This window comes from Vidua macroura, chromosome 6 (assembly GCF_024509145.1).
Source record: "Vidua macroura isolate BioBank_ID:100142 chromosome 6, ASM2450914v1, whole genome shotgun sequence".
Taxonomy (NCBI): Eukaryota; Metazoa; Chordata; class Aves; order Passeriformes; family Viduidae; genus Vidua; species Vidua macroura.
Window position 1 is genome coordinate 1080530 of NC_071576.1, and position 24137 is coordinate 1104666.

Below are 24137 nucleotides of genomic sequence, written 5' to 3' on the forward strand. Positions count from 1 at the left end.
ATCTCTGCTCTCACTTTGTTGTTGAGGTCCAGTTCATTCTCAGGTTTCTCCATGGCAGAAACAGAGCTGTCATGGGCTGAGTTATCACAGGAATGTCAAGCATTCTCCTTGTTTTCTTGTCAAAATAAATTCAATTGTGGAATCATTTAGGTTGGAAAACTCTGAGTCCATTGAGTCCAACCATTCCCCAGCAGTGCCCAGGCCACCACTGCCCCATGTCCCTCCAGGATGGGGACTCCACCCCTGCCCTGGGCAGTTCCAAGGCCTGACCACCCTTTCCATGAAGAAATTCCTCCCCATGTCCAACCTGAACTTTCCCTTGCACAGCTTGAGGCCGTTTCCTCTGGTCCTGCCACTCATTGCCTGAAAAAATACACATTTCCTGTTCTTCTTAGTTCGATCCAATTCCTATTAATTATCCACCCCTCTTTCACTTCAAAACCTCTTCCATAACTTTTGTCTGTCAGCCCCAGAAGAATCCAGTGTCTTGTGCTGCCCCATCATTAACCAAGTGTGTCCTTCAGTTTCCAGAGCTCTCCTTCAAAAAGCGCAGCAAAAAAATCCCTTTACTTCATAAGCCTCTTATATAACTTCTTGTATTTCAATATTCTTTTTTCTCTCTTATTTTTGGGTTTTGTTTGGGGTTTTTTTTAAGAGTTTCCTGAAGTGAGGAGCATGTTAATATTGTTGCTCCTGGGAGCTGAATCTCTTTTCAAGCTACCAGTAATTCCTTTTTGTTTTTGCTTTTGTCCAGATGAAACCTCATTTTCTTAATTCTTCTGCTGGTTCTCCACAATTCTTCTACTCCCTCATTTCAGAGGGATCAATTTTGAGTCATCAATAACCTTGGCTTTTGTTTGATTTTACAGTTTCATGTTATTTCTATAATTGCTGGTTTTATCCTAATGATAATTGGTTTGGACTCACTTTTTAAGATTACCAACACCTGCTTTAGGGTTTAAACACCTGCTCTGTGGGGTTTTCATGCCTTGCCTGTGGCTAATTCTTGCTCTCTTCCCACTTCAAGAGCAATGAAAATCTGTTGGTTCTGGAGAAAAACAAGGAAAATCACACTGATGATTTGAGTGCTGTGTTTGTGTTTGGTAGGGCCTGGCATCCCTAACTCAGAATGTTCTGGAGGATAATTTCCCATGGGACAGCACCAGCTGATTCCCATGGAGGGGAGAGCCTGTGCCAGGGACTGCAGGACGTGCTGATTCCCAAGCTTGGATCCAAACAGCCTTATCAGCCTCCCCGAGGATGGGAATGCTCTCCCCGTACTCCATTCTGATGGCAGCACTCATGTTTGTCCAGGTCCCTCTTTCTGTGTGTTCTGGGCAGCCACAATCCTCCCTGTGCTCCCCAGCAGGGAGCCCAGAGCTCTGGGAATCACCTGTTCCCAGGTGCTGCAGGGCTCCTTGCCTGGCAGGGTTGCACCATGGCTCAGCTGGGCTGGTATCACGGGATCATCTTGTCTGGGACACAGCTCTGAAGTCATTGCTGTTCCCAGCCTGCCCTGCTGGGGCTGGGTGGAACAAATCCTCAGGAGCAGGGAATGGGCACAGCCCGAGGCTGCCACAGCTCCAGGGGCTTTGGACAGCACTGCCAGGGATGCCCAGGGTGGGGTTGCTGGGGGTATGCACAGGGGTTGGGCTGGGTGGGTCCCTTCCCACTTGGGATATTCCTGATCCTGTGACCCCTGTGGGTCCCTTTGATGCCTTGTGAAGGCTGAGCTGGAGCAGAGGCTGGATGGAGCTAAAGAATAAACAGGGATGTTACCATAGGACACGAGAAAGCACGACGTGAGTTGTTGTTATTGTTATGATAAAGAGACTACTTTATTTTTTATGACTTCAGTATTTATAGTTTTCTAAAGGTGACAGTGGATTGGAGGGTGAAAGTGTTACCTCTCCAACAACACTGGACAAACTACTACTCTATTAAATTTCTCTGCCTCTATGAAGGAATGTAAAACAATAAGTTATTTACAGAAAGTTGTGTGAGAAGGTTTGCTACAAGAATGTAAACTCAGAAGGCTTTAGAAAATCTTAAAAAATCAGGGCAACACAGCAATTTATTCAAAGGATCTCCTCCATGGATCCACCTTGGGCAGCACCAGAGCCCAGCCAGGGCTGCAGCCAAGAGGAACCAAAATGGTCCCAAAATGCACGAGCGCTCCCGGGGGCTCTCACTGGGATCAGCTCTGCTCCATTTGCACCTTGCACTTCATTGTCCCATCCCAGCTTTAGCCCAGGCACTCCCATCCTGCTTGTTTTTCTCTCTCCAGCCCACGCTGTTTGTGCTCCTGGGCCTGAGCTTTGGATCATTTGTCCTTGGTGCCCAGCTGGAGCAGGAATTGTTTTGTCTCCCTGCTCTGTGCAGAGAGCTCACCATCCCATAATATGGAGCCCAGACCCACACACTAAAGCAGCACAGAATGTGAAAATAGAAAAGCTAAACCTGAGGCATCACCTTCCCACTCAACATTCCATGATTCTGTGATCCCTGTGGGTCCCTCCTCACTCCATATTCCATGATTCCAAATTCTTCTCTGAGAATTGTTCTTCATTTCCTTTTCCTTCAGGTCTCTCTTTTCCTCCTCTGCCAGGTGCTTGGACTGGGTGTTATCTCTTCAGGAATGTGACCTCCACTCTTGAGTGAGAAATACTCCACAGCAGTGCCCATATTCTGGGATGTTTTAGTGATGGCCTTAAGAACGTCAGTGCTGGTTCATTTTCCAGGTTTGCCTGAACAGGATGTGAGCAGGGCTCAGGGTTTGCTCTGTGCAGACACAGCTCCTGCTGGAACTTGAGAGGATTGAGAGATCCAGGCTGGTTCCTCTTCTGTGGCATTAATTCCCAGAAGAGCCTGGGCTGCAGATTCACCCCAGATCCTGGCAAATTACCTTCATTATTTTTCCCCCAGCTTCACACATCTGGCCTGAAAAAAATCACATTCTCCACTCTGATTCTTTGGAATCACTTCCCACCCAAGGCTGTTTGGATTTGGCATTATTTGGGATAGTGATTTATATCTGTCTCTCTCTATTTTTATATTATGCCCTCCCCCAGAACAGCTGCTTAATGGTATTTATCCATATAAAACATTAACACTCTTTGGATGCTTGTCCCTGGATTCAGATTCTCTTGGTTGTGGCTCAGAGAAGATGTTTTTTTGTGCCTGGTACCACACCAAGTTCTTTTATTCTGTGCATCCCTTTCCCTACAGCAGGTAACGTTTTCCTGTTGTTGTTTTTCCCCCCACAGGCCAAAAGCAAATGAACTCCCACGAGAGCTGGTCCTTGTCACCTGAGGAATTTGAAATATGGGACAGACTCTACAGGATTAAGGAAAGTGATGGGATAAAGGAACCAGTGTTGCCTCGAGTTCAGTTTGAAACCCTAGAAAACCTGGAGGAAACACCAGTGAGTTCCATGCAGTGCTTCCCAGGACGTGAGGCCTGAAGGATGCTGGAAATACCAGAGTTAACTCTGGATTTGAAGGGAATCTGTTACAAAAATGCCTTTTTGAGATTTGCATGTGGGTTTTTGAGGTTAAGAATTTAGAAATTGGATGTTTGAAATGGGTCTTTGAGGTTGGGTCTGTAAATTAAAAGTTTGGTTGATAAGTTAAAAATATATTAGGAAGTCTCAGTTCTGAGACATTAAGTTCTGCTCCTGTTTTTAAGAATTCCATACAGGATGCTTTATTCACAGAGTCCCAGGATGGTTTGGGTTTAAAGGGACCTTAAACCCACCTCATTCCACCCCCTGCCCTGGGCAGGGACACCTGGGCACCTTCCCCTAGCCCAGGTTGCTCCTGATGTTTTTATTTTAGACCAAACTTAAACCTGTGTGATAATGTTTAAATCCTTCTCCGCATTTCTGTATTCAGTGTCCCTGCCAGAGTTTTGCTCAGCAATTCCCTGCTGAAAATGTCCTTTTCCATCCCAGTTTCCCCTGCAGAAGCCCGAGGAGGGGGCAGCTCGGGAGCTCTCCCTGTCTGAGTGGAGCATTTGGCAGAATCAGCCTCTTCCCACGTCCCTGGTGGATCACTCGGATCGTTGTCACCTCTTCATCAGTGCCATGGAAATGATGGAGCTGATGAGGCACCAGCAGGTAATAAACGTGCCCAGGGACTGAGTGCACAGTTAGGATCGTTTAAAAATAATGGAATTTTAAAAAACCCCAGTAATTGTGAAATGAATTATGTGTATTTAATCTTGTTTCAAAGTCTCTTTCACTGCTATGCTGTGATTCCTAATCTTTTCCACAGAAAGTGTTTAGAAAAGGGGGAAAAAACCCCACCCTTAAATAGTCTTATCTTAATGGATTCCAGTATCAGTTTGTGCCAGAATGACATTAAATACAGGAGCTCCAGCTGCCAAGGAGCAAAGCCACCACGAGGGATATCAGAGCTATTCCAGGAACTGGGAAGAGTTTGGTATCGTGTGTACATCAAAAGCATCCCAGAAGAGTCATGCAGGAACACATGGCATGTTTTAGGGGATTTGTTTTAGGCTTTTTGAGTTTGTTTTTTTTTTTTTTTAACTAAAAAGCCAATTGTTCCTAAGAATTAAGGGATAAGAGGAGCTAAGCCAAACAAACATGGGTGGGAGCTGTTTGGGAGATGGGGATTTTGTTTTCTGACAGGGATGGATGCAGAAATCCTTCTGGAAGGCACAAGGAAGTGGGTGCAGAGGTGGATGGAGGCTTCAGTGGTTCACCACCTTATTTTTCCCTCCAGCTGAGCTCCCCAAATGTTGCCTTTCAGCACGTGGAGGTTTTCTAGGTCATCAGAAGCTGTTGCTAAGCTGCCAGAGTTTCCTGAATAATACCAGGGCTAATCAAGGAGGAGAATGGAGACATTGTAGTTGTGCTCCTTGGGTGTGAAAGGGAGGCTGTGATCAGACCTGCCCAGCTCAGAAAAGCTTCTCCATCCCACCAGAGACATTCCTGACTCCTCTGATGTCAGATTAGACCTTTTTCTGACCCAGAGATGGGGCAACTGAGAGGTGTTTTAAAAACTTTTTTTCCATTTTCAGTCTCATGAGATGTTATAATTCATGCTATCACAGTTAGAAGCTATTTCTTAATTACAATACACTGTGTTTCTTGACCTATCAACTTTAGCTACACTATGTTGTAAATGCCTTAAAGCTAATTATCTAAAATTACTCTTTGTGGGTCTTACTACAAAGCATCTTTCATAGTTCTATTTCTCTAAAGTATTAAGTCTTATTTGTAAGGCCATCCTTTGAAACTTGTTTCTAATTTAACTCTTTTTTCAACAATGTCTTATTCCCTGGCATTTTTAAGTCAGTATTTCTTATTTCAGGGTTGGTGTACAGATGTACACTATGTGAGCCTTCTGTCAGCCTTGGAGAATTTTTTACAAATCTATTTCCCACACTCTGACAATCCCTGTCCCCAGTGGGGCCAGGGACACACTGCAGAGGGAGAGGGCAGGGATGGCCACAGGAAGGATGTCACAGAATTCCCAGAATGACCAGGCTGGAAGAGACCTTCAAGAACATCGAGTCCAACCCAGCCCCGACAGCTGAACTCAACCCTGGCAGCCAGTGCCACATCCAGGCTTTGTTAAACACCCCCAGGGATGGTGACTGCACCACCTCCCCGGGCAGAACATTCCAGAGCTTTATCACCCTTTCTGTATAAACTTTTTCCTGATATCCAAGGTAAATTTCCCTTGGTGCAGCTTGAGATGTCAGGAGGAGGGAAATGGTTCAAGAATTAGCAGGTGCCCCCTGAGCCTCCTTTTGTCCAGGCTGAGCCCCCTCAGCTCCCCTTGTGCCCCACGGGGTGAGCTCCAGCTGGGCTGGCCCCCAGCCTTCTCCATTTGTGTAGGCAGGCAGAGGTGCAGGTCTGGAGCTTCCTCACTTAGAGGAGGAATCCTCACAGGGTGTCCCTGGTGTCCCCAGGAGCACAGGAGGTGACACAAGGTGACACTCATCCTTTGGAGCCTCCCAGGGAGAAACAAAGCACTGCCAGGGCTGGAGTCAGCACTGACACCAGGGTTTCAAACTTCACAGGTTCCTGGGCTCTTTCTGACACTGAACCAACTGGTGCCAGTCCAGGGACACCAAAACTGTTCCACAAAAAGGGAAGATGCAGCACTGTCCTGATCTGATCAGGCAGCTCTGACACTGAGCTCTTGTCTGAGAGTTTCAGTGACATTCCCTGAAGTCATCCTTGCCTTCCCTGGGAGGCACTGACAGCGTTCCCAAGGCTGGGGATGTTCCCACTGGAATTCAGAATGTTCACCTGGAGGAGAGAAAGGTCCTGGGAATCCTCAGAGCCCCTTGCAGGGCCTGGAGGGGCTCCAGGAGAGCTGGAGAGGGACTGGGGACAAGGGATGGAGGGACAGGAGCCAGGGAATGGCTCCCAGTGCCAGAGGGCAGGGCTGGATGGGAGATTGGGAATTGGGAATTCCTGGCTGGGCTGGAATTGCCAGAGCAGCTGTGGCTGCCCCTGGATCCCTGGCAGTGCCCAAGGCCAGGTTGGACACTGGGGCTGGAGCAGCCTGGGACAGTGGGAGGTGTCCCTGCCATGGATGGGGTGGGATGGGTGGGATTTAAGGTCCTTTCCAACCCTTCCATGATTCTCTGCTGGAAGGGTTTGCATGGATGTGCTGTGCATCCAGGTTCTGCTATAAATATCCCATGGCTAATTACACCCAGCTGAACCGGTGACGTTCATTTACGGTGCTTAATTAACAGAGGGGTTTAACACCAATACAAGTCAAAGCTCAAACCACAGTTTTATTGATGATTTTCATACTGGAGGATAAAACATAAAATCAGGCAGATCTTTATTTTACAGTGAATTACCAAATGATCTGGAAATTTCTGCCCAATTATTTCTTGGGCAGAATTTCATTCAGAGATTTGTCATGACAATACAAGCCAGCACAAGAGGTATTTTATGGTTTTTTGGGTATTTTCTGTTAGAAAAGAAATTCACTGATGTGTGGCTTTCCTTTCCTTGAACTCATTCAGTGATTGAAGAAATTTGTATTTTATATTATTATTTATATTTTGTATAATAGCTTCAAAAAAGTAATTTTAAAGGGTTTTTTTTTAATAGATTAAGTGCAAATGGTTGGCAAAAAAAAAATTGTATTTATATGCTCTTAAAATCTTAGAGAAGAAGTTGGCCCAGTCAAAAGCAAATTAAAAAGTCAAAGAAGCCCCAGATGTGACCCCTGGAAAAGGCACATCCAGCAAAGCCTTTAATGCCCCGGGGGCTTTATTGCTACAGCAACGCCTGTGGGGCAGATGGGGGATCTACTCCCAGGGGGATTTTTGGTGCAAGATGGGAACAAAGCAAGTTTTCCTCCTGCAAAATGATTCCACCTCTTTGAAGCATTTTTTGCAAATTAAAGTGTGCTGTTTGGAAATAAGGCTGGGCAGAGTGGTCCTTGCAGGGGGATGATATTTGTCCAGGATTCTCAGGGAACAGGGAAGTGCCAGTGCTTTGTTTTTTCCTTGGGAGAGGAGGAATGCTTCGTTTTAGTGTCCAGAGTGGGAGGGTCACTCTGGAGCTTTCCCATTTCCAAGCTGGCAGTGAGAACTCACAGCTTTTCACAAGAAAAACAAAATAAATCCCAAAATCCTTGGGATTGTCTCAGTTTCTCACCCTCTGACTCCACACACCTGGGGAGGGGAGCATCTCCTGACCCCGGGATGGCCCTGGAGCTGCTGGCTCTGGAATCAGCTGTCATTTATCATCTGGCTGGGGCTGCCTCAGGGGATCCTCCAGATGAACTCTCTGCCAGCAGGGAAAATGTTCCCAGCACACTCTGCAATCCCAGTGAACCTGGAAGGGCTTCCCAAGCTTTTGGAGTTTTAAATCAGATGTGTTTTGGGGGAAAATTTGGTGTTTTCAGCCAGCTGGACCTTTTTGCTCAGGAAACCCTGAATGAAAGGTTAAAAATGGTTCAAGTAAGGACAACGAAATTGTTTTATCTGGGTTTTTTAGGCCCTCATTGCCTGTAAATTCTCTCTGATTAAAATCCTCTTCTGAGATGTGTCAAAACTTCTGATTCCAGAGAAGGTGGAAAGGTTTGGGCTGGTTTTGAAGGGTGAGATGCCAGGGAGCCCCAAAATCTCAGCTCTCCAATTCAAGTAGTTCCTTTGAATGGCATCTTCGGATCTCATTGCCAAATTTCTGAGTCCGAGCATTCCCTGAGACCTGGGATGGGTTGTTTAGACCTGGAAGTGCAGGTGCTTGGTGCTTTTCCTGGGGCTGGGGTTGTGCTCCCAGTGAGAACAGAGGAGTCACAGTGATTTGGGAGTGGGACTGGATGGTCCAACCCCAACCATTCCATGAATCCCTGCCCTCAGCTTCCAGCTCTGCTGTGGCAGTGCTAAACACAAAGAGTATGGAATCCTGGAATGGTTTGGGTTGGAGGGACCCTAAATCCCATCCAGTGCCATGGCAGGGACACCTTCCACTGTCCCAGGCTGCTCCAATCCTGTCCAGCCTGGCCTTGGACACTTCCACAGCTGCTCTGGGCACCCTGATTTATTTCCTGATGTTCTTGAACATCTTCAGCCTCTTTATTGATCCTGCTCCCATCTTTGCCAGGGCACATACCCTGGATTTTGTGATCATCTTTCTTTGTAGGGATCTTAGGCTGTTTTTATTGGGTAGCAGAAAGCAAAACCCAAGAGGATGAGCAGATCCATCAATAATGTGATGCCATTAGGGAGAGAATGATCTCAGTTTGGGGTTTCTGTGTCCCTCAGGCTTCTTCCATGACTCAACTAAACACATTTTTAAAGATCATCTCGTGTAATACACTTAAACCTCCAAAACCAAGTTTTTGACAGTGCTTCTTCCCCTGAAGTGTGTTCTGGAAAGGGAGCAATCATGGAACAGGGATTGATTCCAGTTCCTGGAAGGGGTGATGAGTTAAAAAAAGGCTGTTGTGAGCTCAGGGAGGGGAGCAGGGCACCAGAACTTTGGGCAGTGATCACCAGGGCTGCAGCAAAGCAGCAGTTTGGTAAAAGATGGAAAAGATGATCAGAAAAAACTCCTGGAATCACAGCAAGGTTTGGGTTGGAAAGGAGCTTAAAGAGGCCCTGGAGGAGAGGGATGGGGAGGGCTGGGGGGGTTGAGGGAGGAGCAGCATCTGCTTGGCCAGAGCACAGCAAAGCAGGGAATTCTGCATGGTGTCGCTCAGGCTTCCGCTTAAAGGAGTGTTAATTGTTAAAAATCCACATTGTGGCTGTCTACGGATTTACCCTGAATTTTCAAAGAGCAGCATCCCCAGGGTTTCATCAGGGTGGTGAATCTTGTTAGAACATGTGCATCCAAAGCAGCTCAGGAGGAGAGAGGGGGTAACTGCAACTTTGGCACTTGGTGCCTTAAATTTAAATACTGGGAACCAGAGTAGGTATACTTACACATCCATTTACATATCAAAAATGAACATGTTAATATTGAATATCAATATAATTATATAATATTATCATTTATAATATTAAAATTCAATAAAATAATTAGATACATTATATCATATATAATATAATAAGTGTAAAATACTATCATAGTTATTATAATAACTATATAGTTATAGATATATAGCTATATTATACCTATATAGTTATAGTTATTATAATAATATTATAGTTAGATATAATATAATATAATATAATATAATATAATATAATATAATATAATATAATATAATATAATATAATATAATATAATATAATAATATTATTATAGTGATACATTAATATAATTTTATATTTAATATTAAAACTTTACCTTTCTGTTCCTATTGTCTATGCTAAAACACATTTTGGTTTTTGAAGTGAACCAGTGACTCCAGGCAGGGTCATTGATTGAGTACAGTGAGCTCAGAGCTGTTTTCCTGCTCCTGACCTATTTTCAGAGGAGCTGGTACACCCTGGAGCCCTGGGCTAGAGGGCAGCTGAGCAGGTAATTTAAGGTTCCACCCTCGTGCACGTTCAGAGCTAATCCCAAACGTGCCCTTTCACTCTCTCAGCACGGGGTTTTGTTCAGGAGAAAGCCTCTGGGAAGTGGAGCAGTTACACAAGCACTGAGCCCAAAGCAGGTCACCCCTCTGTGCCCTGGATGCTAAACGTGGCTCTGGGCTGTCCCTGGCCCCAGCAGCACTGCCAGGCTGAGCTCCACTCACAGCACCCAGGGGCTGTGGGGACATTCCTGGGAAAACTCCTCGCTGATCCTGCTGCCTCTGCTGGGATCCCACAATCCCAAAAAGGTTGGGGTGGGAAGGGACCTTCAATCCCATCCCATCCACCCCTGCCACGGCAGGGACACTCCCACTGTCCCAGGGTGTCCCAAGCCCCAGTGTCCAACCTGGCCTTGGGCACTGCCAGGGATCCAGGGGCAGCCACAGCTGCTCTGGGAAACTTCATTAGTTTGGGGTTTGTAGGTTTTAGGGGTTGTATTTGAGTGGGTTTGGTTTGTAGGTTTTGGTGGTTGTGTTTTAGATGGGTTTTGGGGTTTGTAGGTTTTAGGGGTTGTATTTGAGTGGGTTTGGGTTTGTAGGTTTTGGGGGTTGTATTTGAGTGGGTTTGGGTTTGTAGGTTTTGGGGGTTGTATTTGAGTGGGTTTGGGTTTGTAGGTTTTGGGGGTTGTGTTTTAGATGGGTTTTGGGGTTGTATTTTGAGTTTCGGGTTTGGAGGTTTTGGAGGTCGTATTTTCATTGGGTTTGGGTCTGTAGATTTTGAGAGTTTTAGTTTGATTGGGCTTGGGTTTGGAGGGTTTAGAGGTTGTGGTTTTATTTTGGGTTTGTAGGTTTTGGGTGTTGGAGTTTGGCTCTGGGTGTGTAGGTTTTGGGGGTTGTATTTTGATTGGGTTTGGGTTTGTAGGTTTTGGAGGCTGTAGTTTAAATGGGTTTGTGGTTTGTAGGTTTGAGGTTTGTAGTTTGATGGGTTTGGGCTTTGTGAGCTTTGAGGATTGTAATTTGGTTTTGAGTTTGTGGGGTTTGGGGTTTAAAGCTTGGTTAGTTTTGGGTTTGGGGGTTGTAGTTTGATTTGTTTGTAGGTTTTGGGGTTGTTTGATGAGTTTGAGTTTTGTAGATTTTGGGGTTGTACTTTGATTCATTTTGGGTTTGTAGGTTTTGGGGCTGTACTTTGGTTGATTTTGGGTTGCAGGACAATATTAGGCCAAGCCTGATCAGTGCTGCACTCTCACCCTCACTGTGTGGGGCGGGCAGGGGCAGCACCTCCTCCCATTTCACTCGTGTTCAGTGGTTTGGCAGCTAATTAATCCTTAATCCATTTAATTTCTGTCTTGTTTGTGTAACGCTGGAATGCTTGAATTGAGCCGTTGTGCAGGGGGCAGTTGTTCCTGAGATCAACCCAAACAGGCAAAACAGATAAACCCTTATCAGCCCCCTCAGTGTCACCCGGTGCTCCTCTGCTCAGGTGACACCTGGGCACTCAGCCAGGTTTGTTGTTCCTCTTGGATTTCAGACAGAGTTCCATGTCTTGAGTCTGTGGTTTGCCCAGGTGTGAGGAACAGGAATTATTTACAACCTGCCAGATCAAAATCATCCTAAAACCCTCTTGTGACAGTTCTTTTCCTCGCTGTTTTTATTAAGCCTTCTCCTAAGGCAGCTTTACTTAAAAAATCCAGACTTGGACTTTCTTTGGATATCTTTACAAATGAATGGTTTAAGCATCAGCATCTGTGTGAAATTGGTGTTGAAATGATGATGATTAATGACAAAATCTGTTAATAGTGCACAGTTTGCTTTGTCTCCTGCAACCAGAGAGGATCCCCAGCCCTGTCAGGGATCAGTCTTCAAATTCCTGGAAGGTGGCTTTGGATCCTGCTTCCAGAAATATCTTCAGACAAGCCAATCTCTAGTTATAAAGTCATTTTTCTCACCCTCTCTAAAGGTACCTCGTGTAATTTCAGGGATTAAGGAATCCAGGGATTCATCTGCCTGAACTGCCAAAAAATGATTGTTCTGTTCAGATCCTCCATGTCCAGGTGCTTTTCCCAAGTGCATGTTTAGCAGAGCTGGTTGCCTTTTGAACAGCAGATTTATAGACATCCGTGCAAGATTGGTTCAGAGTCTGTGGGAAGTTCTGCAGGAGAACAAACCCTTTGTCCCTGTTTGGAGCCTGGCTGTGAGCAGCCCTGGCTGTGTCTCTGGTAACCTCTGCCCTGTGTCCCCAGGGAGACTGCAGCTATGGACAGGAGCTCCAGCCTCACCTACGGATGGAAGATGTGAATATTGCAGGGAACAAAAGGAATCCCTCCATGGCCAACCCACCCCGGGATCAGAGAGGTCGCTGCTCCAGGAAAGACCTGGCAAAATCCAAAGCAAAGCCATTCCCGCCTGATGTGGATGATAACGGGAGTGAGCTCTTTACCACCTTCAAAATAACCAAACCCAAGGCTCCCAGAAGAGCTCCTGGGCTCAGTGAGGAAGAGCCTGTGTTGCCTCAGGATCCTGCTGCCCCTCCCTCGGGAGCAAGGCTTGCTGTGGCTACACACTCTCACCCGGGCAGTGACAAGGACGAGGGGCTGGAGGTGACATTTGACTTAAATGCATTTATTGACCTGTGTGACAGCAGTGACAGCCCTGAAACCCCTGCCAGTCCAGCAGCACAGGGAAGCAGCCCTGCAGGTAAAGCCTGCGGGGCCCTGGGGAGGATCCACAGGGACTCGGGCTACGAGACCTCCCCCGTGGCCTCGGACCTTTTTTACCTCCCCGAATCCTGCAGGGATCCCTTCACGCTCCTGGGGCCGCCCCTGGAGCCCCCAGAGCTGGAGCAAGCATTTTCCCAGGTGCAAAGGCTTCTGTCACAGTCCCCTCCCTCTGAGGATGAACTGGAGGGTTTGGAGAGCAGGCTGAGAGATGAAGGAACAGGATCTCCTTCCCCAAAAGTTCTCCCCGATGGTCACTCAGAGGCACTGCAGGACAGCGTCTCCCCTGCGTCCCCAAAAACTGATCCTTCACTGCTGCTCCTGGAGAATCCCAAAGCGACAGTTCCCAGGGAATTCTGTGCCTCAAGAAGTCCCTGTTTGTCCAAAACTGTGTCATCTGCCAAGGCTGTTGCTGTTGAAGAGGAGCAGCTCTGGAATGACAGCTTTGATGGCTTGTTTGACAGTGAGGAATTCCCTGAAATCCCAGACAACGCTCCCAGCAGGGACAACCTCGTGACAAATGGCCCTTCAAAGGAGCCTTTCCTTCCCAAGGACACAGCAGAGGCTGCCCTTGGCGTTCCTGGTGAGGAGCAGAGTCTCCATTTGTTTGAGGACGAGGCTGGTGAGGACACGGGCGAGGGCAGCCCCATGAGCACTGAGCCTCCAGCCGGGGCAGGTCCAGCTGGGACCATCCCTGGGACAGAGGGAGAGCCCTGCAGGGAATTCCCGTGCGTGAGCCCCAGCCAGCCCTGCAGGGGACCCGTGGCAGCATCAGGAGTGGCCCTGGAGAAGGATGATCCCTACGACTGCTCCCAGGACCTGTTCTCCGTCACCTTCGACCTGGGCTTCTCCATCGAGGACAGCGGGGATGAAACCTCTGAGGAGAGCAGGAACGCTGCTAACCCCAAACTGAACGGGGCCCCGGGCAGTGCCCCAGGGGCTGCATCCACTGAGGATGCAGAAATATCCCCGAGTGATGGCTCCAGGCTGGAAACCTCGCCGGGGTGGCCCTGCAGAAGGCTCGAGAGAAGGGACGTGTCCACACCGCTGTCATGCCAGAGCAGGGGCAGGAGTGGCAGGGAAGGGGCCGAGGGTGCTCCTGCTGCACGGCCTGTCCTCGAGTCAGGAGGCAGCAGAAGGGGAAGGGAACCCCCTGACCCTTTGCCTTCAGCACTTCTGACCCCTACAAGCAGGAAGGGTGTGAATATGAAAGCTGTCAAAAGAATTGCTATGAAAGTCTTCTTGAATGCCAGGGAGCAAGTTCCACAGGTGCCTCCTGTAGATCAAGTCAAAGAAAGCCCATGGAGGCAGAACTTTGGGAGGTCAGCCAGGGATTCCCCTTCAGGAAGGACAGAAAGCCTGGAGGACTCCAAACTCCGTGGATCCCGTGGGTCTCCTGCTGCAGGTAGGGAATTTGCTGGGACGGGAGTTAGAGCTTCATGGTTAGGAAATGGGATCCAGGGTCTTTTGGAGCCTCACTTTGGTGTTATGCCTGAGGTGGGAAGGTTGAAAGGAAGAGGAATAATGCTGTGATGCTGGAAGTTGGGTCAATGAGGGGACATTCCCTGTGTCCTGTCCCTCCATCCCCTGTCCCCAGTCCCTCTCCAGCTCTCCTGGAGCCCCTCCAGGCCCTGCAAGGGGCTCTGAGCTCTCCCTGGAGCTTCTCCTGTCCAGGTGAGCACCCCCAGCTCTCCCAGCCTGGCTCCAGCCCTGCAGCAGCTCCCTGGCCTCTCTGGCAGTGACGTTTGCAGCCCCACTCTGCCCCTGCTGTCACAGGGATTTGTGTCACCAAGTGCTGCCACAACTCTGGCTCTTGCTCAACTTTTAATGGCTTCTTCTCCTGGTGTCCTGCTTCTCTTCCCTTTTTCTGCCTCCGCTGCCTGGGGTAATCACTTCCCCCTGGGGCTCTCCAGGGAAGCAGGATTTATTGTCCATCCCAGCTGGAGATTATCTCTTTTGATTAACAAGGCTGAAGAGAACAATATTTGCCCTGCAGATCAATAAATAATCTCCTTTGGAGGTGCTTTTCTGAGAGAGGCAGGGTTTGATTGCTCAGCTATAACAAAATTGTGTTGGGAACTGTGTGCAATTCTGGTGAATGTTGTTTATTCTGTTTTCTGCAGGACCCAGCAGTGACAGCGAGGAAGAGATCGTTTTCCAGAGAAAAAACAGGACAAAAAAGAATGTTTTGAAGTCTCCTGATGTGAGTCTTAGAGAAGAAAATAGACAAGAGAAACAAAATGGCAGTTTAAACAGCAAAACACAAAAGCTCTGTGCACTGATGTTTGTTCTGTTCCCACAGGGGATGGATGAGAGCGACCTGGAGTCTCCAGCTCAGGTCACCAGGAAACGCCGGCGCCCTCTGAACGTGGTCAGCAATGAAATGGAGAGAAATAATGGGAGAGAAATTCCTGCTTCCCTTCAGTTCCTCCCCAGGGTCTCCACAGATCACGGGATCCCACAATGGTTTGGGTTGGAGGGGCCTCAAATCCCACCCAGTGCCAGCCCTGCCATGGCAGGGACACCTCCCACTGTCCCAGTGTCCCCAAGCCCCAGTGTCCAGCCTGGCCTTGGGCACTGCCAGACCTGGGGCTTTGTTGACTTTGGAGTTGCTGTTTAGCAGTGAAACATTGCAACAGCCAGGAAAGGTGAAATAACCTGCCTGCCACAGAGCTTTGAACCAAAAAAAGCAAATTCACGGCACGTTTGAGCTGATTTTTCTTCCAAATCCCATTTTCCTGCCCTGTCAGTGGGGTGGTATTGTAAATGCAGGTGAAGCCAGAGGGAAGAAATGCTGATGTCTGACTCCAGTTCAGGAGGCTGAATGATTTCTTTATTATAACTGTGCTATAATACATTAATATACTATTTAAAGGAGATACTAAAACTACAAACCTGCTTTTCTAACTCTCATATCTAACTCACTCTGTGAGAGTGCAGCCACAGGTGGGTTGGATTGGCCACCAGCCCCAAACAATCCTCACCAGAACCCAACCCAGCAATCACCCCAGGGAAACAATTCTCCAAGCACATTCCACATGGGGAAAAACAAGGAGCAGAAACAGAAATTGTTTTCTCTTTCTTCTCTCTGTGCTGCTCTATGAAAAATCCTGAGAGAGAGGAGAATGTGCTGCCACGGGGGGTGTCCCTGCCCGTGGCACTGGGGCAGCTTTAGGGTCCCTTCCCTGCCAGGCTGGGGTTCAGTGCTGCTGGGGGTGTCCCGTGCTGCAGCCCTGCTCAGTGCTGTGTTCCCTGCTGCAGTCAGACACATCCAGCGAGGACAGCGGGGATTTCCAGCGGGGCAGGGGCAGCCCCAGAGCCCGGCCCCAGCCCGGAGCAGCCAAACGTGCCAGGAGCTGCCTGGCAGCCAAGGTGGGTGGCACCGTGTGCCTGCGGGGACACCGAGGTCAGCTTTGGAGCTGCAGCTGCAATTTGGGAATGCTGGGGAAAGCTGCAGCCTCACCTGCAGGGCCTGGGGGGCAGAGGGGGCTGCAGGGCTGGGTGGAACCAGGGAACAGCTTGGAGGGCAACTCCAGGGATAGCCAGAGAGCAGAAAATAGTAATAATAATAATAATAATAATAATAATAATAATAATAATACAAACTATAGTAAAATTTATATATTATATTATATTATATTATATTATATTATATTATATTATATTATATTATATTATATTATATTATATTATATTATATTATATTATATTATATTATATTATATTATATTATATTATATTATATTATATTATATTATTCCCTGTGAATCCCTTCCAGATCAGGGTATTTTGGGATTGTATGTTTTATTATAATAATATATATTTAAACAAAATATAGTAACAAAATATTAATATGACAACAGCAATAACTATAACAATTTTTTAAAAGTTATTATTATTATTATCATCAGGTTTGGGCTGCTTGCTCATATGAGTGATCCCCACTAATGGCCTCAGCCCTGGACGTTGAAGGCAGCAATGGTCCCTCAATCCCAAAGTGTTAAATCTCAGATCAGTATTTAACACTTCAGCAGGGATGGAGGCAGGAGAGGAGGCAGCACCAGACTTACTGAAGCTAAAAAGCTCTTAAAAATTCATGGCTGTGCTTGCACTGGGCAGAAATTGCCATAATCAGGGCTCCAGGGCACCACAGTTGGACATTTTGTCATTTTTTAACAATAATCTTCATTATTAAGGCTTCCCTTATGGAATCAGTGTTTTATGTGCTGGAGTACAAACACTGAGGTGGAGTAAAACCCATCTTCAGTTGGATTTAAACGTTCTTTTTTTTTTTTTAATGTGAGCCCAAAAGGAAGAACAGTGTGTGTGCTTAGGAAATTCCACTCTGCCTTCACACTCACCTTCCCTGAGCACGCCAGGGATGGACAGGGCAGAGTTCCAGACCCCCAGGAGATCCCGGCCGTGGAAATGCCCCAGGCAGGGGCTGGAGCAGCTCCCGGTGCCCAGAGCTGCACGTTGGGAACACAGAGGTGACAAAGGCGAGGGGCCCAGGCTCTGACTGCAGGAACTCACACCAGGAGCTGGGAGCTGCCTGCTCCCAAGGGTGCTCTGCTGTCAGGGAGCTTTGTCCTCACACTGCGACTCCAGTGCCTTCCAAATAATCCAAACTCGCTGGGAAAAGGAACTGTTAATGACTCCTGTCATTTGGGATTGTGCTGTAAGCAAAGAATTAAAAGGTTTAGGAGAGTGGGAAAATCAGGGATGCAGCACAAGATGCCGGAGAGTTCCAGGAACTAAACTCAGATTTACAGCTCTGTGCTTCTTATTCCAGGTGTTTTGAAGGCCAACAAACCATTCTCTTGGAGTCATGGAGACACATAATTATTTTGGGGCTAATTTGATGTTTTACTTCAGTACTTTATAGCTGAAATTACAGGAGAAAAATGAAATTAATATTAAGTATCTCAGACAAAACACCTTCCTGAGTTGTTTTGTTTCTGTGTATGACCTTGGGAATGTTTTGTTGCCTGGTTTTGATGGAATTTAGGATCAAGTCTCCTGCACTTCAGTCACAAGGGAAGTGCCTCATCTTCCCTGGACTGAGCTGCACCATCTGAGGGATTCATTGTTTGATGAGTCCTAAATCCTGAGCAGAAAAGGGCAAACCAGGGTGGGGTGTGTGTCTGAAATTCCTGCTGCACTTGGGTTTGGAGGAGTCCAGAGTCAAACCGGATTTTTGGAAGCACACGAAATGAGTAAAAGTGGGTTTGTAAGTTGCAAAGTGACCCGCTGTGTGTGCTGGGCACTCTGCCTGAGCCATTCCCTGCCCCAGCGATGGATCCCCTTCCTTCCCAAGGCCCATCCCTGCGGAGCTCCAAGCCCTGGGGCCCTGGGGTGGCTCGGGCAGAGCTCTCAGGGCAGTGCTGGCTAATTAGAGGCAGGTGCTAATTGCCCAGGTGTGTGCAGGCTGCAGGCAGGCAGTTCCTGGAGGAGGAGGCCGAGCTGTCCCAGCTGGACGCTGAGGGGATCTCGTCGGACGAGAGCGACGGCAGCGCGGAGGAGCTGAGCCCGTCCCTGGCCCGGTTCCTCAATGATGAAGGGGAGCCCACGCAGGCCCTCAACGGTGAGTGGGGAATTCCCAGAGCATCCCAGAGCCAGGGCATCCCCGGGCTGGGAGCATCCCGGGAGCAGTGACCTCCTCAGCCAGGCTCAGGAGCTGCTCCTGCCACAGCATCCAGGGCTCGGCCAGCCTGGAAAACCTCCTGCATCCTGAGGGAACGGCTAGGGCAGGCTCAGGCTGGAGATCAGGGAAAGGTTCTTCCCCAGAGGGTGCTGGCACTGCCCAGGCTCCCCAGGGAATGGGCACTGCCAGAGCTCCAGGAGCCTTTGGCCAGCGCTGCCAGGGATGCCCAGGGTGGGATTGTTGGGGGTCTGGGCAGGGACAGGGGTTGGGATGATCCTGGGGGTCCCTCCAGCTCAGAACATTCTGGGATTGAATGGCAGCTGTCATGACACAGGCTGGGTACACTTGGAATCCCAGGATGGTTTGGGTTGGAAGGGACTTTAAATCCCACCCAGTGCCACCCCTGCCATGGCAGGGACACCTCCCACTGTCCCAGGCTGCTCCAGCCCCAGTGTCCAACCTGGCCTTGGGCACTGCCAGGGATCCAGGGGCAGCCACAGCTGCTCTGGCAATTCCAGCCCAGCCAGGAATTCCCAATTCCCTATCTCCCATCCATCCCTGCCCTCCTTCATCTTAAAGCCTTAGGCTTGGGCTTTGGGATTTCCAGAGGTGGCTGGAGAATTGCAGATTTTTGCTTTGGGAAATACAGGTTTTTGGGAAACCATAAAGGAATATGGAAAACACGGCGTAACAGGTGTGAGTTAAAAATTCTAATCCTGAGTTCTTTTGTCTCTTGTTTGTTTCAGACAGTGAGATGAGGGGCGTTTACCTGAGCTCCGTGCGCAGCCCCGCCCTCGGCAGCCGGTACAAAATGGTCCATCGGGAATTCAACCCCTCGGCCATCTTCTCCCAGGTGGGAAGGGCAGGGGCTCCTCTCCTTGGGGAGTTCCCCTTGTGGGAGCACAGTGAGGGTCTTGGCCTGCTTTGAAGAGCAGTCACAGCCTTTTTTTGGTAAATTACAAATTCCAACACAAAACTTCAGCCTGGAGAAGGGAAGGATCCAAGAAAACCTCAGAGCCCCTGGCAGGGCCTGAAGGGGCTCCAGGAGAGCTGGAGAGGGACTGGGGACAAGGCATGGAGGGACAGGACACAGGGAATGGCTCCCAGTGCCAGAGGGCAGGGATGGATGGGAGATTGGGAATTGGGAATTCCTGGCTGGGCTGGAATTGCCAGAGCAGCTGTGGCTGCCCCTGGATCCCTGGCAGTGCCCAAGGCCAGGTTGGACACTGGGGCTGGAGCAGCCTGGGACAGTGGGAGGTGTCCCTGCCATGGCAGGGGTGGCACTGGGTGGGATTGGAGCCCCTCAGCCCCAGTGTTTGTGTGTGGGGAGGGCTGGATAAGCCAAGGCCCTTTCTGGTGAGGAGCAGCAGAACCCCTGCAGCTTTCCAAAACTCCCTGTTTTCCCCCAGATTCCCGAGCAAGACGTGGCTTATGCTGAGGACAGTTTCTGCGTGGGGGATGAGGAGGAGGAGGAGGCTCAGAGTGGCTGCAGTGAGGAGGAAGTGTGTGTGAATTTTGACCTGCTCATCCCCGAGGGCGGCAGCAGCAGCAGGAAGCCGTACCTGACGCGCCGCAGGAAGAGGCTGAACCAGGCCAGGCTGGCAGGGAACGCTCCTGCCCCGGGCCAGAAGAAGCAACCTTCCCGAATTATTGTCCTGAGCGACTCCAGCGAGGAGGAGACGGGAGCCAGCAGGGAGAAGGCCCTGGAAGCAGGACAGGACATGGGGCAGCTCCCCAGGGCCCTGCCCTCAGCCCCCTCTGCACAGCTCAGGAGCGGGGCTGGGGAAGCTGCAGCTCCTCAGGCTGGGGGGCAGCACACGGAGAGGCTGCTGGGCCTGGGGGCTTCAGGGTCTGGGATGCTGGATCCCCCCCCAGAGCAGCCGGGCAGGAGCACGCCCGTCCCCCCGGCTGGCTCTGGCTGCAGGAGCACGGATCTGCAGGCTGCTGGTCAGGTCAGTGCTCAGGGAAAGCAGGGAGCTTCCCTGTGGGAGAGAATTCCTGTGCCAGGGCTGTTCTGAGGGCTGTCAGCAGCAGGAGTCAGGGAATCATGGAATGGTTTGGGTTGGAAGGGACCTCAAAGCCCTTCCCACTGCACCTTCCACAGACCAGGTTGCTCCAAACTGGCCTTGGACACTTCCAGGACCATCTCCCTTTTCTTGCTGCTAACAGCTTTGTGCTCCCAGGGTAACCTGCAGTATTTTAGGACTGAACAAATTAAAACTGGGGTTAGATTCTCCCTTGGTTTGACAGTCATGGAGGATCATGGAACAGCAGTGTCCACTGATTCCTTGTGTTTGTGTTAGAAAATCCTGGTTCCCTGTCTGAATTCAGGGCTTTCAGCACCTCCCTGAGGATGGGTTCCTGATCTCTCACACTTCCCAGCCTGATCTCTGTCCTTTACAAGATCCAGGTCTTGTTGAACTTCTTAGTGAAAGCTGCTGCTTTTGTCATCCAAACTCTGGGATAATCAGCTCAGCTCAGTGGGGAGACTGATACAGGGATTAAAGCGACAATCTGAAAGTGTTGATACTGCAAAACATCCTTTTATTGATTTGAGATAAAACCCCCATAATCTGTGATTTTCACCACTCACAGGTGTACAGCTCTTCGAAGAAGACCCACGGGAGCAGCTCAGGCTCGGCGTGTCCTGCTGTCCCAAACCCTTCCTCAGCCACGGCTGGGATCTCCCGTGTTCCCAGGGAGCACAGCCCTTCCCTGGCTGGGATCTCCCGTGTTCCCGAGGAGCACAGCCCTTCCCTGGCTGGGATCTCCCGTGTTCCTGAGGAGCACAGCCCTTCCCTGGCTGGGATCTCCCGTGTTCCCAGGGAGCACAGCCCTTCCCTGGCTGGGATCTCCCGTGTTCCCAGGGAGCACAGCCCTTCCCTGGCTGGGATCTCCCGTGTTCCTGAGGAGCACAGCCCTTCCCTGGCTGGGATCTCCCGTGTTCCTGAGGAGCACAGCCCTTCCCTGGCTGGGATCTCCCGTGTTCCTGAGGAGCACAGCCCCTCCCTGTGCATCCTGGCGGACAGCAGGGAGATCTGCTCGGGGCCGGAGGTGCTCTCGTGCCTGCGGGCCGTGCACGGGCTCCGGGTGCAGATCTGCTCCCTGGGCACCAGCGACTACATCGTCAGCAACCGCCTGGCCGTGGACAGGGTGCTCCAGTCGGAGCTGCAGAGCCCTGGGAACAGGAATAAACTCAGCCAGAGGCTGCAGCGCCTGCAGGGCATCTTCGAGAGGATCTGTGTGGTTGTGGAGACAGACAGGGTCAGGCCAGGTGGGTGCTGCCAGAATGCCCTGCTCTGAGGGGCACCGGGAATGGCTCCCAGTGCCAGAGGGCAGGGATGGATGGGAGATTGGGAATTGGGAATTCCTGGCTGGGCTGGAATTGCCAGAGCAGCTGTGGCTGTCCCTGGATCCCTGGCAGTGCCCAAGGTCAGCTTGAACACTGGGGCTTGGAGCAATCTGGGACAGTGGGAGGTGTCCCTGCCATGGCAGGGGTGGCACTGGGTGGATTTGGGGTCCCTTCCAACCCAAACCATTGTGGGATTCCATGTCAGGAGCAAGCACAATTTTATCCATGCACAGACATTTGTTTTAATCCAAAAATCCAAACTCTGCAATGAAATGACTCCACTAGACAATAACAGGGTCTTGCTTTCCTGTACTTCCACTCCTCAGGAGAAACATCCCGGTGTTTCCAGAGGACTCAGTACTACGATGGAGTGCTCTCAGCCTTGGTCCAGGCTGGAATAAGGATCCTCTTCAGCTCCTGCCAGGAGGAAACTGCAGCTTTGCTGAAGGAGCTGGCTCTGCTGGAGCACAGGAAGGACGCGGCCATCCAGGTGCCAACGGAGCCGGAGGGGCACCAGCGGGACGTCCTCAACTTCTACCTGAGCATTCCCAACCTCAGCTACGGAGCTGCCCTCAACCTCTGCCACTCCTTCGGCTCCATCACAGCCGTGGCCAACAGGTAACGCCAGCACAGGGCCTGGCAGGGGCTCCAGGGCCCCGCCTTCCACTCCTCCTCCTTCCCTGGAGCCAGGGAGAGCCTTCCTGCACCTTTCCTGCCGGGATAGCTGCTCAGGGAATCCCTTCCTGCTGGGATCACAGCTCAGGGAATCCCTTCCTGCACCTTTCCTGCCGGGATAGCTGCTCAGGGAATCCCTTCCTGCACCTTTCCTGCCGGGATAGCTGCTCAGGGAATCCCTTCCTGCACCTTTCCCACCCTCTCCCAAGAGCTTTCCTGTCCCATCTCTGCTTTTCACACATTCCTGTCTGTCCTGCTGAGCAGCCCAGGGCACTGACACTGGCTCTGCTTCCACCCTCCCCGCTGCTGCCCCACGCTCTCTTTCCCTCTGGCATTCCCTGTTTTCACTGCTCAGGTCTGCTGCCAGCCCTCGGGCACCAGAGGTGACTTCAGCAGCTCCGGGTGCTGCCCCATCCCGGGCAGTGCATCCCGGGGTCCGGGTGCTGCCCCATCCCGGGCAGTGCATCCCGGGGTCCGGGTGCTGCCCCATCCCGGGCTCCAGGGGCATCCCGGGCTCCCAGTGCTGCCCCATCCCGGGCAGTGCATCCCGGGCTCCAGGGCTCCTTCCTTCCCTCTCTTGCAGCTCGGTGCCGGCGCTGGCGGCGGGGGCGCGGCTGAGCCGGCCCCAGGCCGAGGAGCTCCATCGGTTCCTGCGCCACGAGTTCGACCTGCAGCTGCTGCCTCAGCCCCTGCCCGCCAAGGGGAAGAGCTGAGCTCGGCGCTCCGGGCCCTGCACTGCACTTTACCCAGTCGGGATTGGATGTAAATGATGTAAATAAACACTTGTCAAACCTCAGGGTGTGGGAGCTGCGCCGCCCCGGCTGGCGGTGCCCCGTGTGTCCCCAGGGTCCCCGGGGCAGGGGGGAGCACAGCTCTGGGGCAGGGCTGGGGGTGATCGTCCCCAATTCCTGTAAAAACCACAGGAATGGTTGAATACTGCGGCAGAGCTTTGGGGAAGCGAGGGCGAGGAGCCATCACTGCAGCACTGAGCCCCGCGTTTCCAGGTGAAAGCGGGAATTGCCAGGTGTTCCGTGTTCCCAGGACAGGGTCGGGTTCTGGGGGGCCCCGGGGCGGCGCGGCCCCCGTCCCTCCGTGCCGGTGCCCGATCCCGCCCCAGCCCCGCTGCCGCAGCCTCTGCTGCCACCAGCTGGAAGAGGATCGGGATCGGCATTCCCGTCCCTTCGGGCAGCAGCACTTCCCGGGAAGAGGCCGGGACAGGGAGAAATCCGTCCCTGGAGCAGGAGCTGTCCTGGGCAGCCGGGGTCAGCCACTCGCAGCAGCGTGTGCCCCGCTCAGGTGAGACCCCACCTGCAGAGCTGCCCCAGCCCTGGAGTGAGCCCAGAGGAATCCACAGAGCCAGGCTGGGAGAGCTGGGAATGCTCCCCTGGAGAGGAGAAGCTCCAGGGAGAGCTCAGAGCCCCTTGCAGGGCCTGGAGGGGCTCCAGGAGAGCTGGAGAGGGACTGGGGACAAGGGATGGAGGGACAGGAGCCAGGGAATGGCTCCCACTGCCAGAGGGCAGGGCTGGATGGGAGATTGGGAATTGGGAATTCCTGGCTGGGCTGGAATTGCCAGAGCAGCTGTGGCTGCCCCTGGATCCCTGGCAGTGCCCAAGGCCAGGTTGGAGCAGCCTGGGACAGTGGGAGGTGTCCCTGCCATGGCAGGGGTGGCACTGGGTGGGATTTAAGGTCCCTTCCCACCCAAAGCATTCCATTATTCCAAACCAAGAGGATGAAGCATTGCAGGCACCATTCTAAGTTGGACAGCTCCTGGATTCTGCTGCCCCACA

At 50.9% G+C, this 24137-nt stretch overlaps 1 protein-coding gene across 3 annotated transcripts in view; it reads left to right on the forward strand.

Moving 5' to 3' along the window:
* The window catches only part of FANCM (FA complementation group M), a 58403-nt gene extending 35257 nt beyond the window's left edge, over positions 1–23146 (forward strand). For 2 of the 3 annotated variants that reach the window (XM_053979484.1, XM_053979485.1), the window contains exons 12-23: positions 3267–3424; positions 3953–4117; positions 12206–14084; positions 14803–14882; positions 14982–15050; positions 15941–16051; positions 18107–18263; positions 19070–19176; positions 19733–20275; positions 20919–21597; positions 22002–22293; positions 22934–23146. In XM_053979484.1, the coding sequence (XP_053835459.1) occupies positions 3267–3424; positions 3953–4117; positions 12206–14084; positions 14803–14882; positions 14982–15050; positions 15941–16051; positions 18107–18263; positions 19070–19176; positions 19733–20275; positions 20919–21597; positions 22002–22293; positions 22934–23063 (4370 nt within the window). In that variant the 3' untranslated portion in view covers positions 23064–23146. Of the gene's footprint in view, positions 1–3266; positions 3425–3952; positions 4118–12205; positions 14085–14802; positions 14883–14981; positions 15051–15940; positions 16052–18106; positions 18264–19069; positions 19177–19732; positions 20276–20918; positions 21598–22001; positions 22294–22933 lie in introns of those variants that run through there. The other variant, XM_053979486.1, reaches the window with a different exon arrangement.
* The last annotated feature ends 991 nt before the right edge of the window (positions 23147–24137 follow it).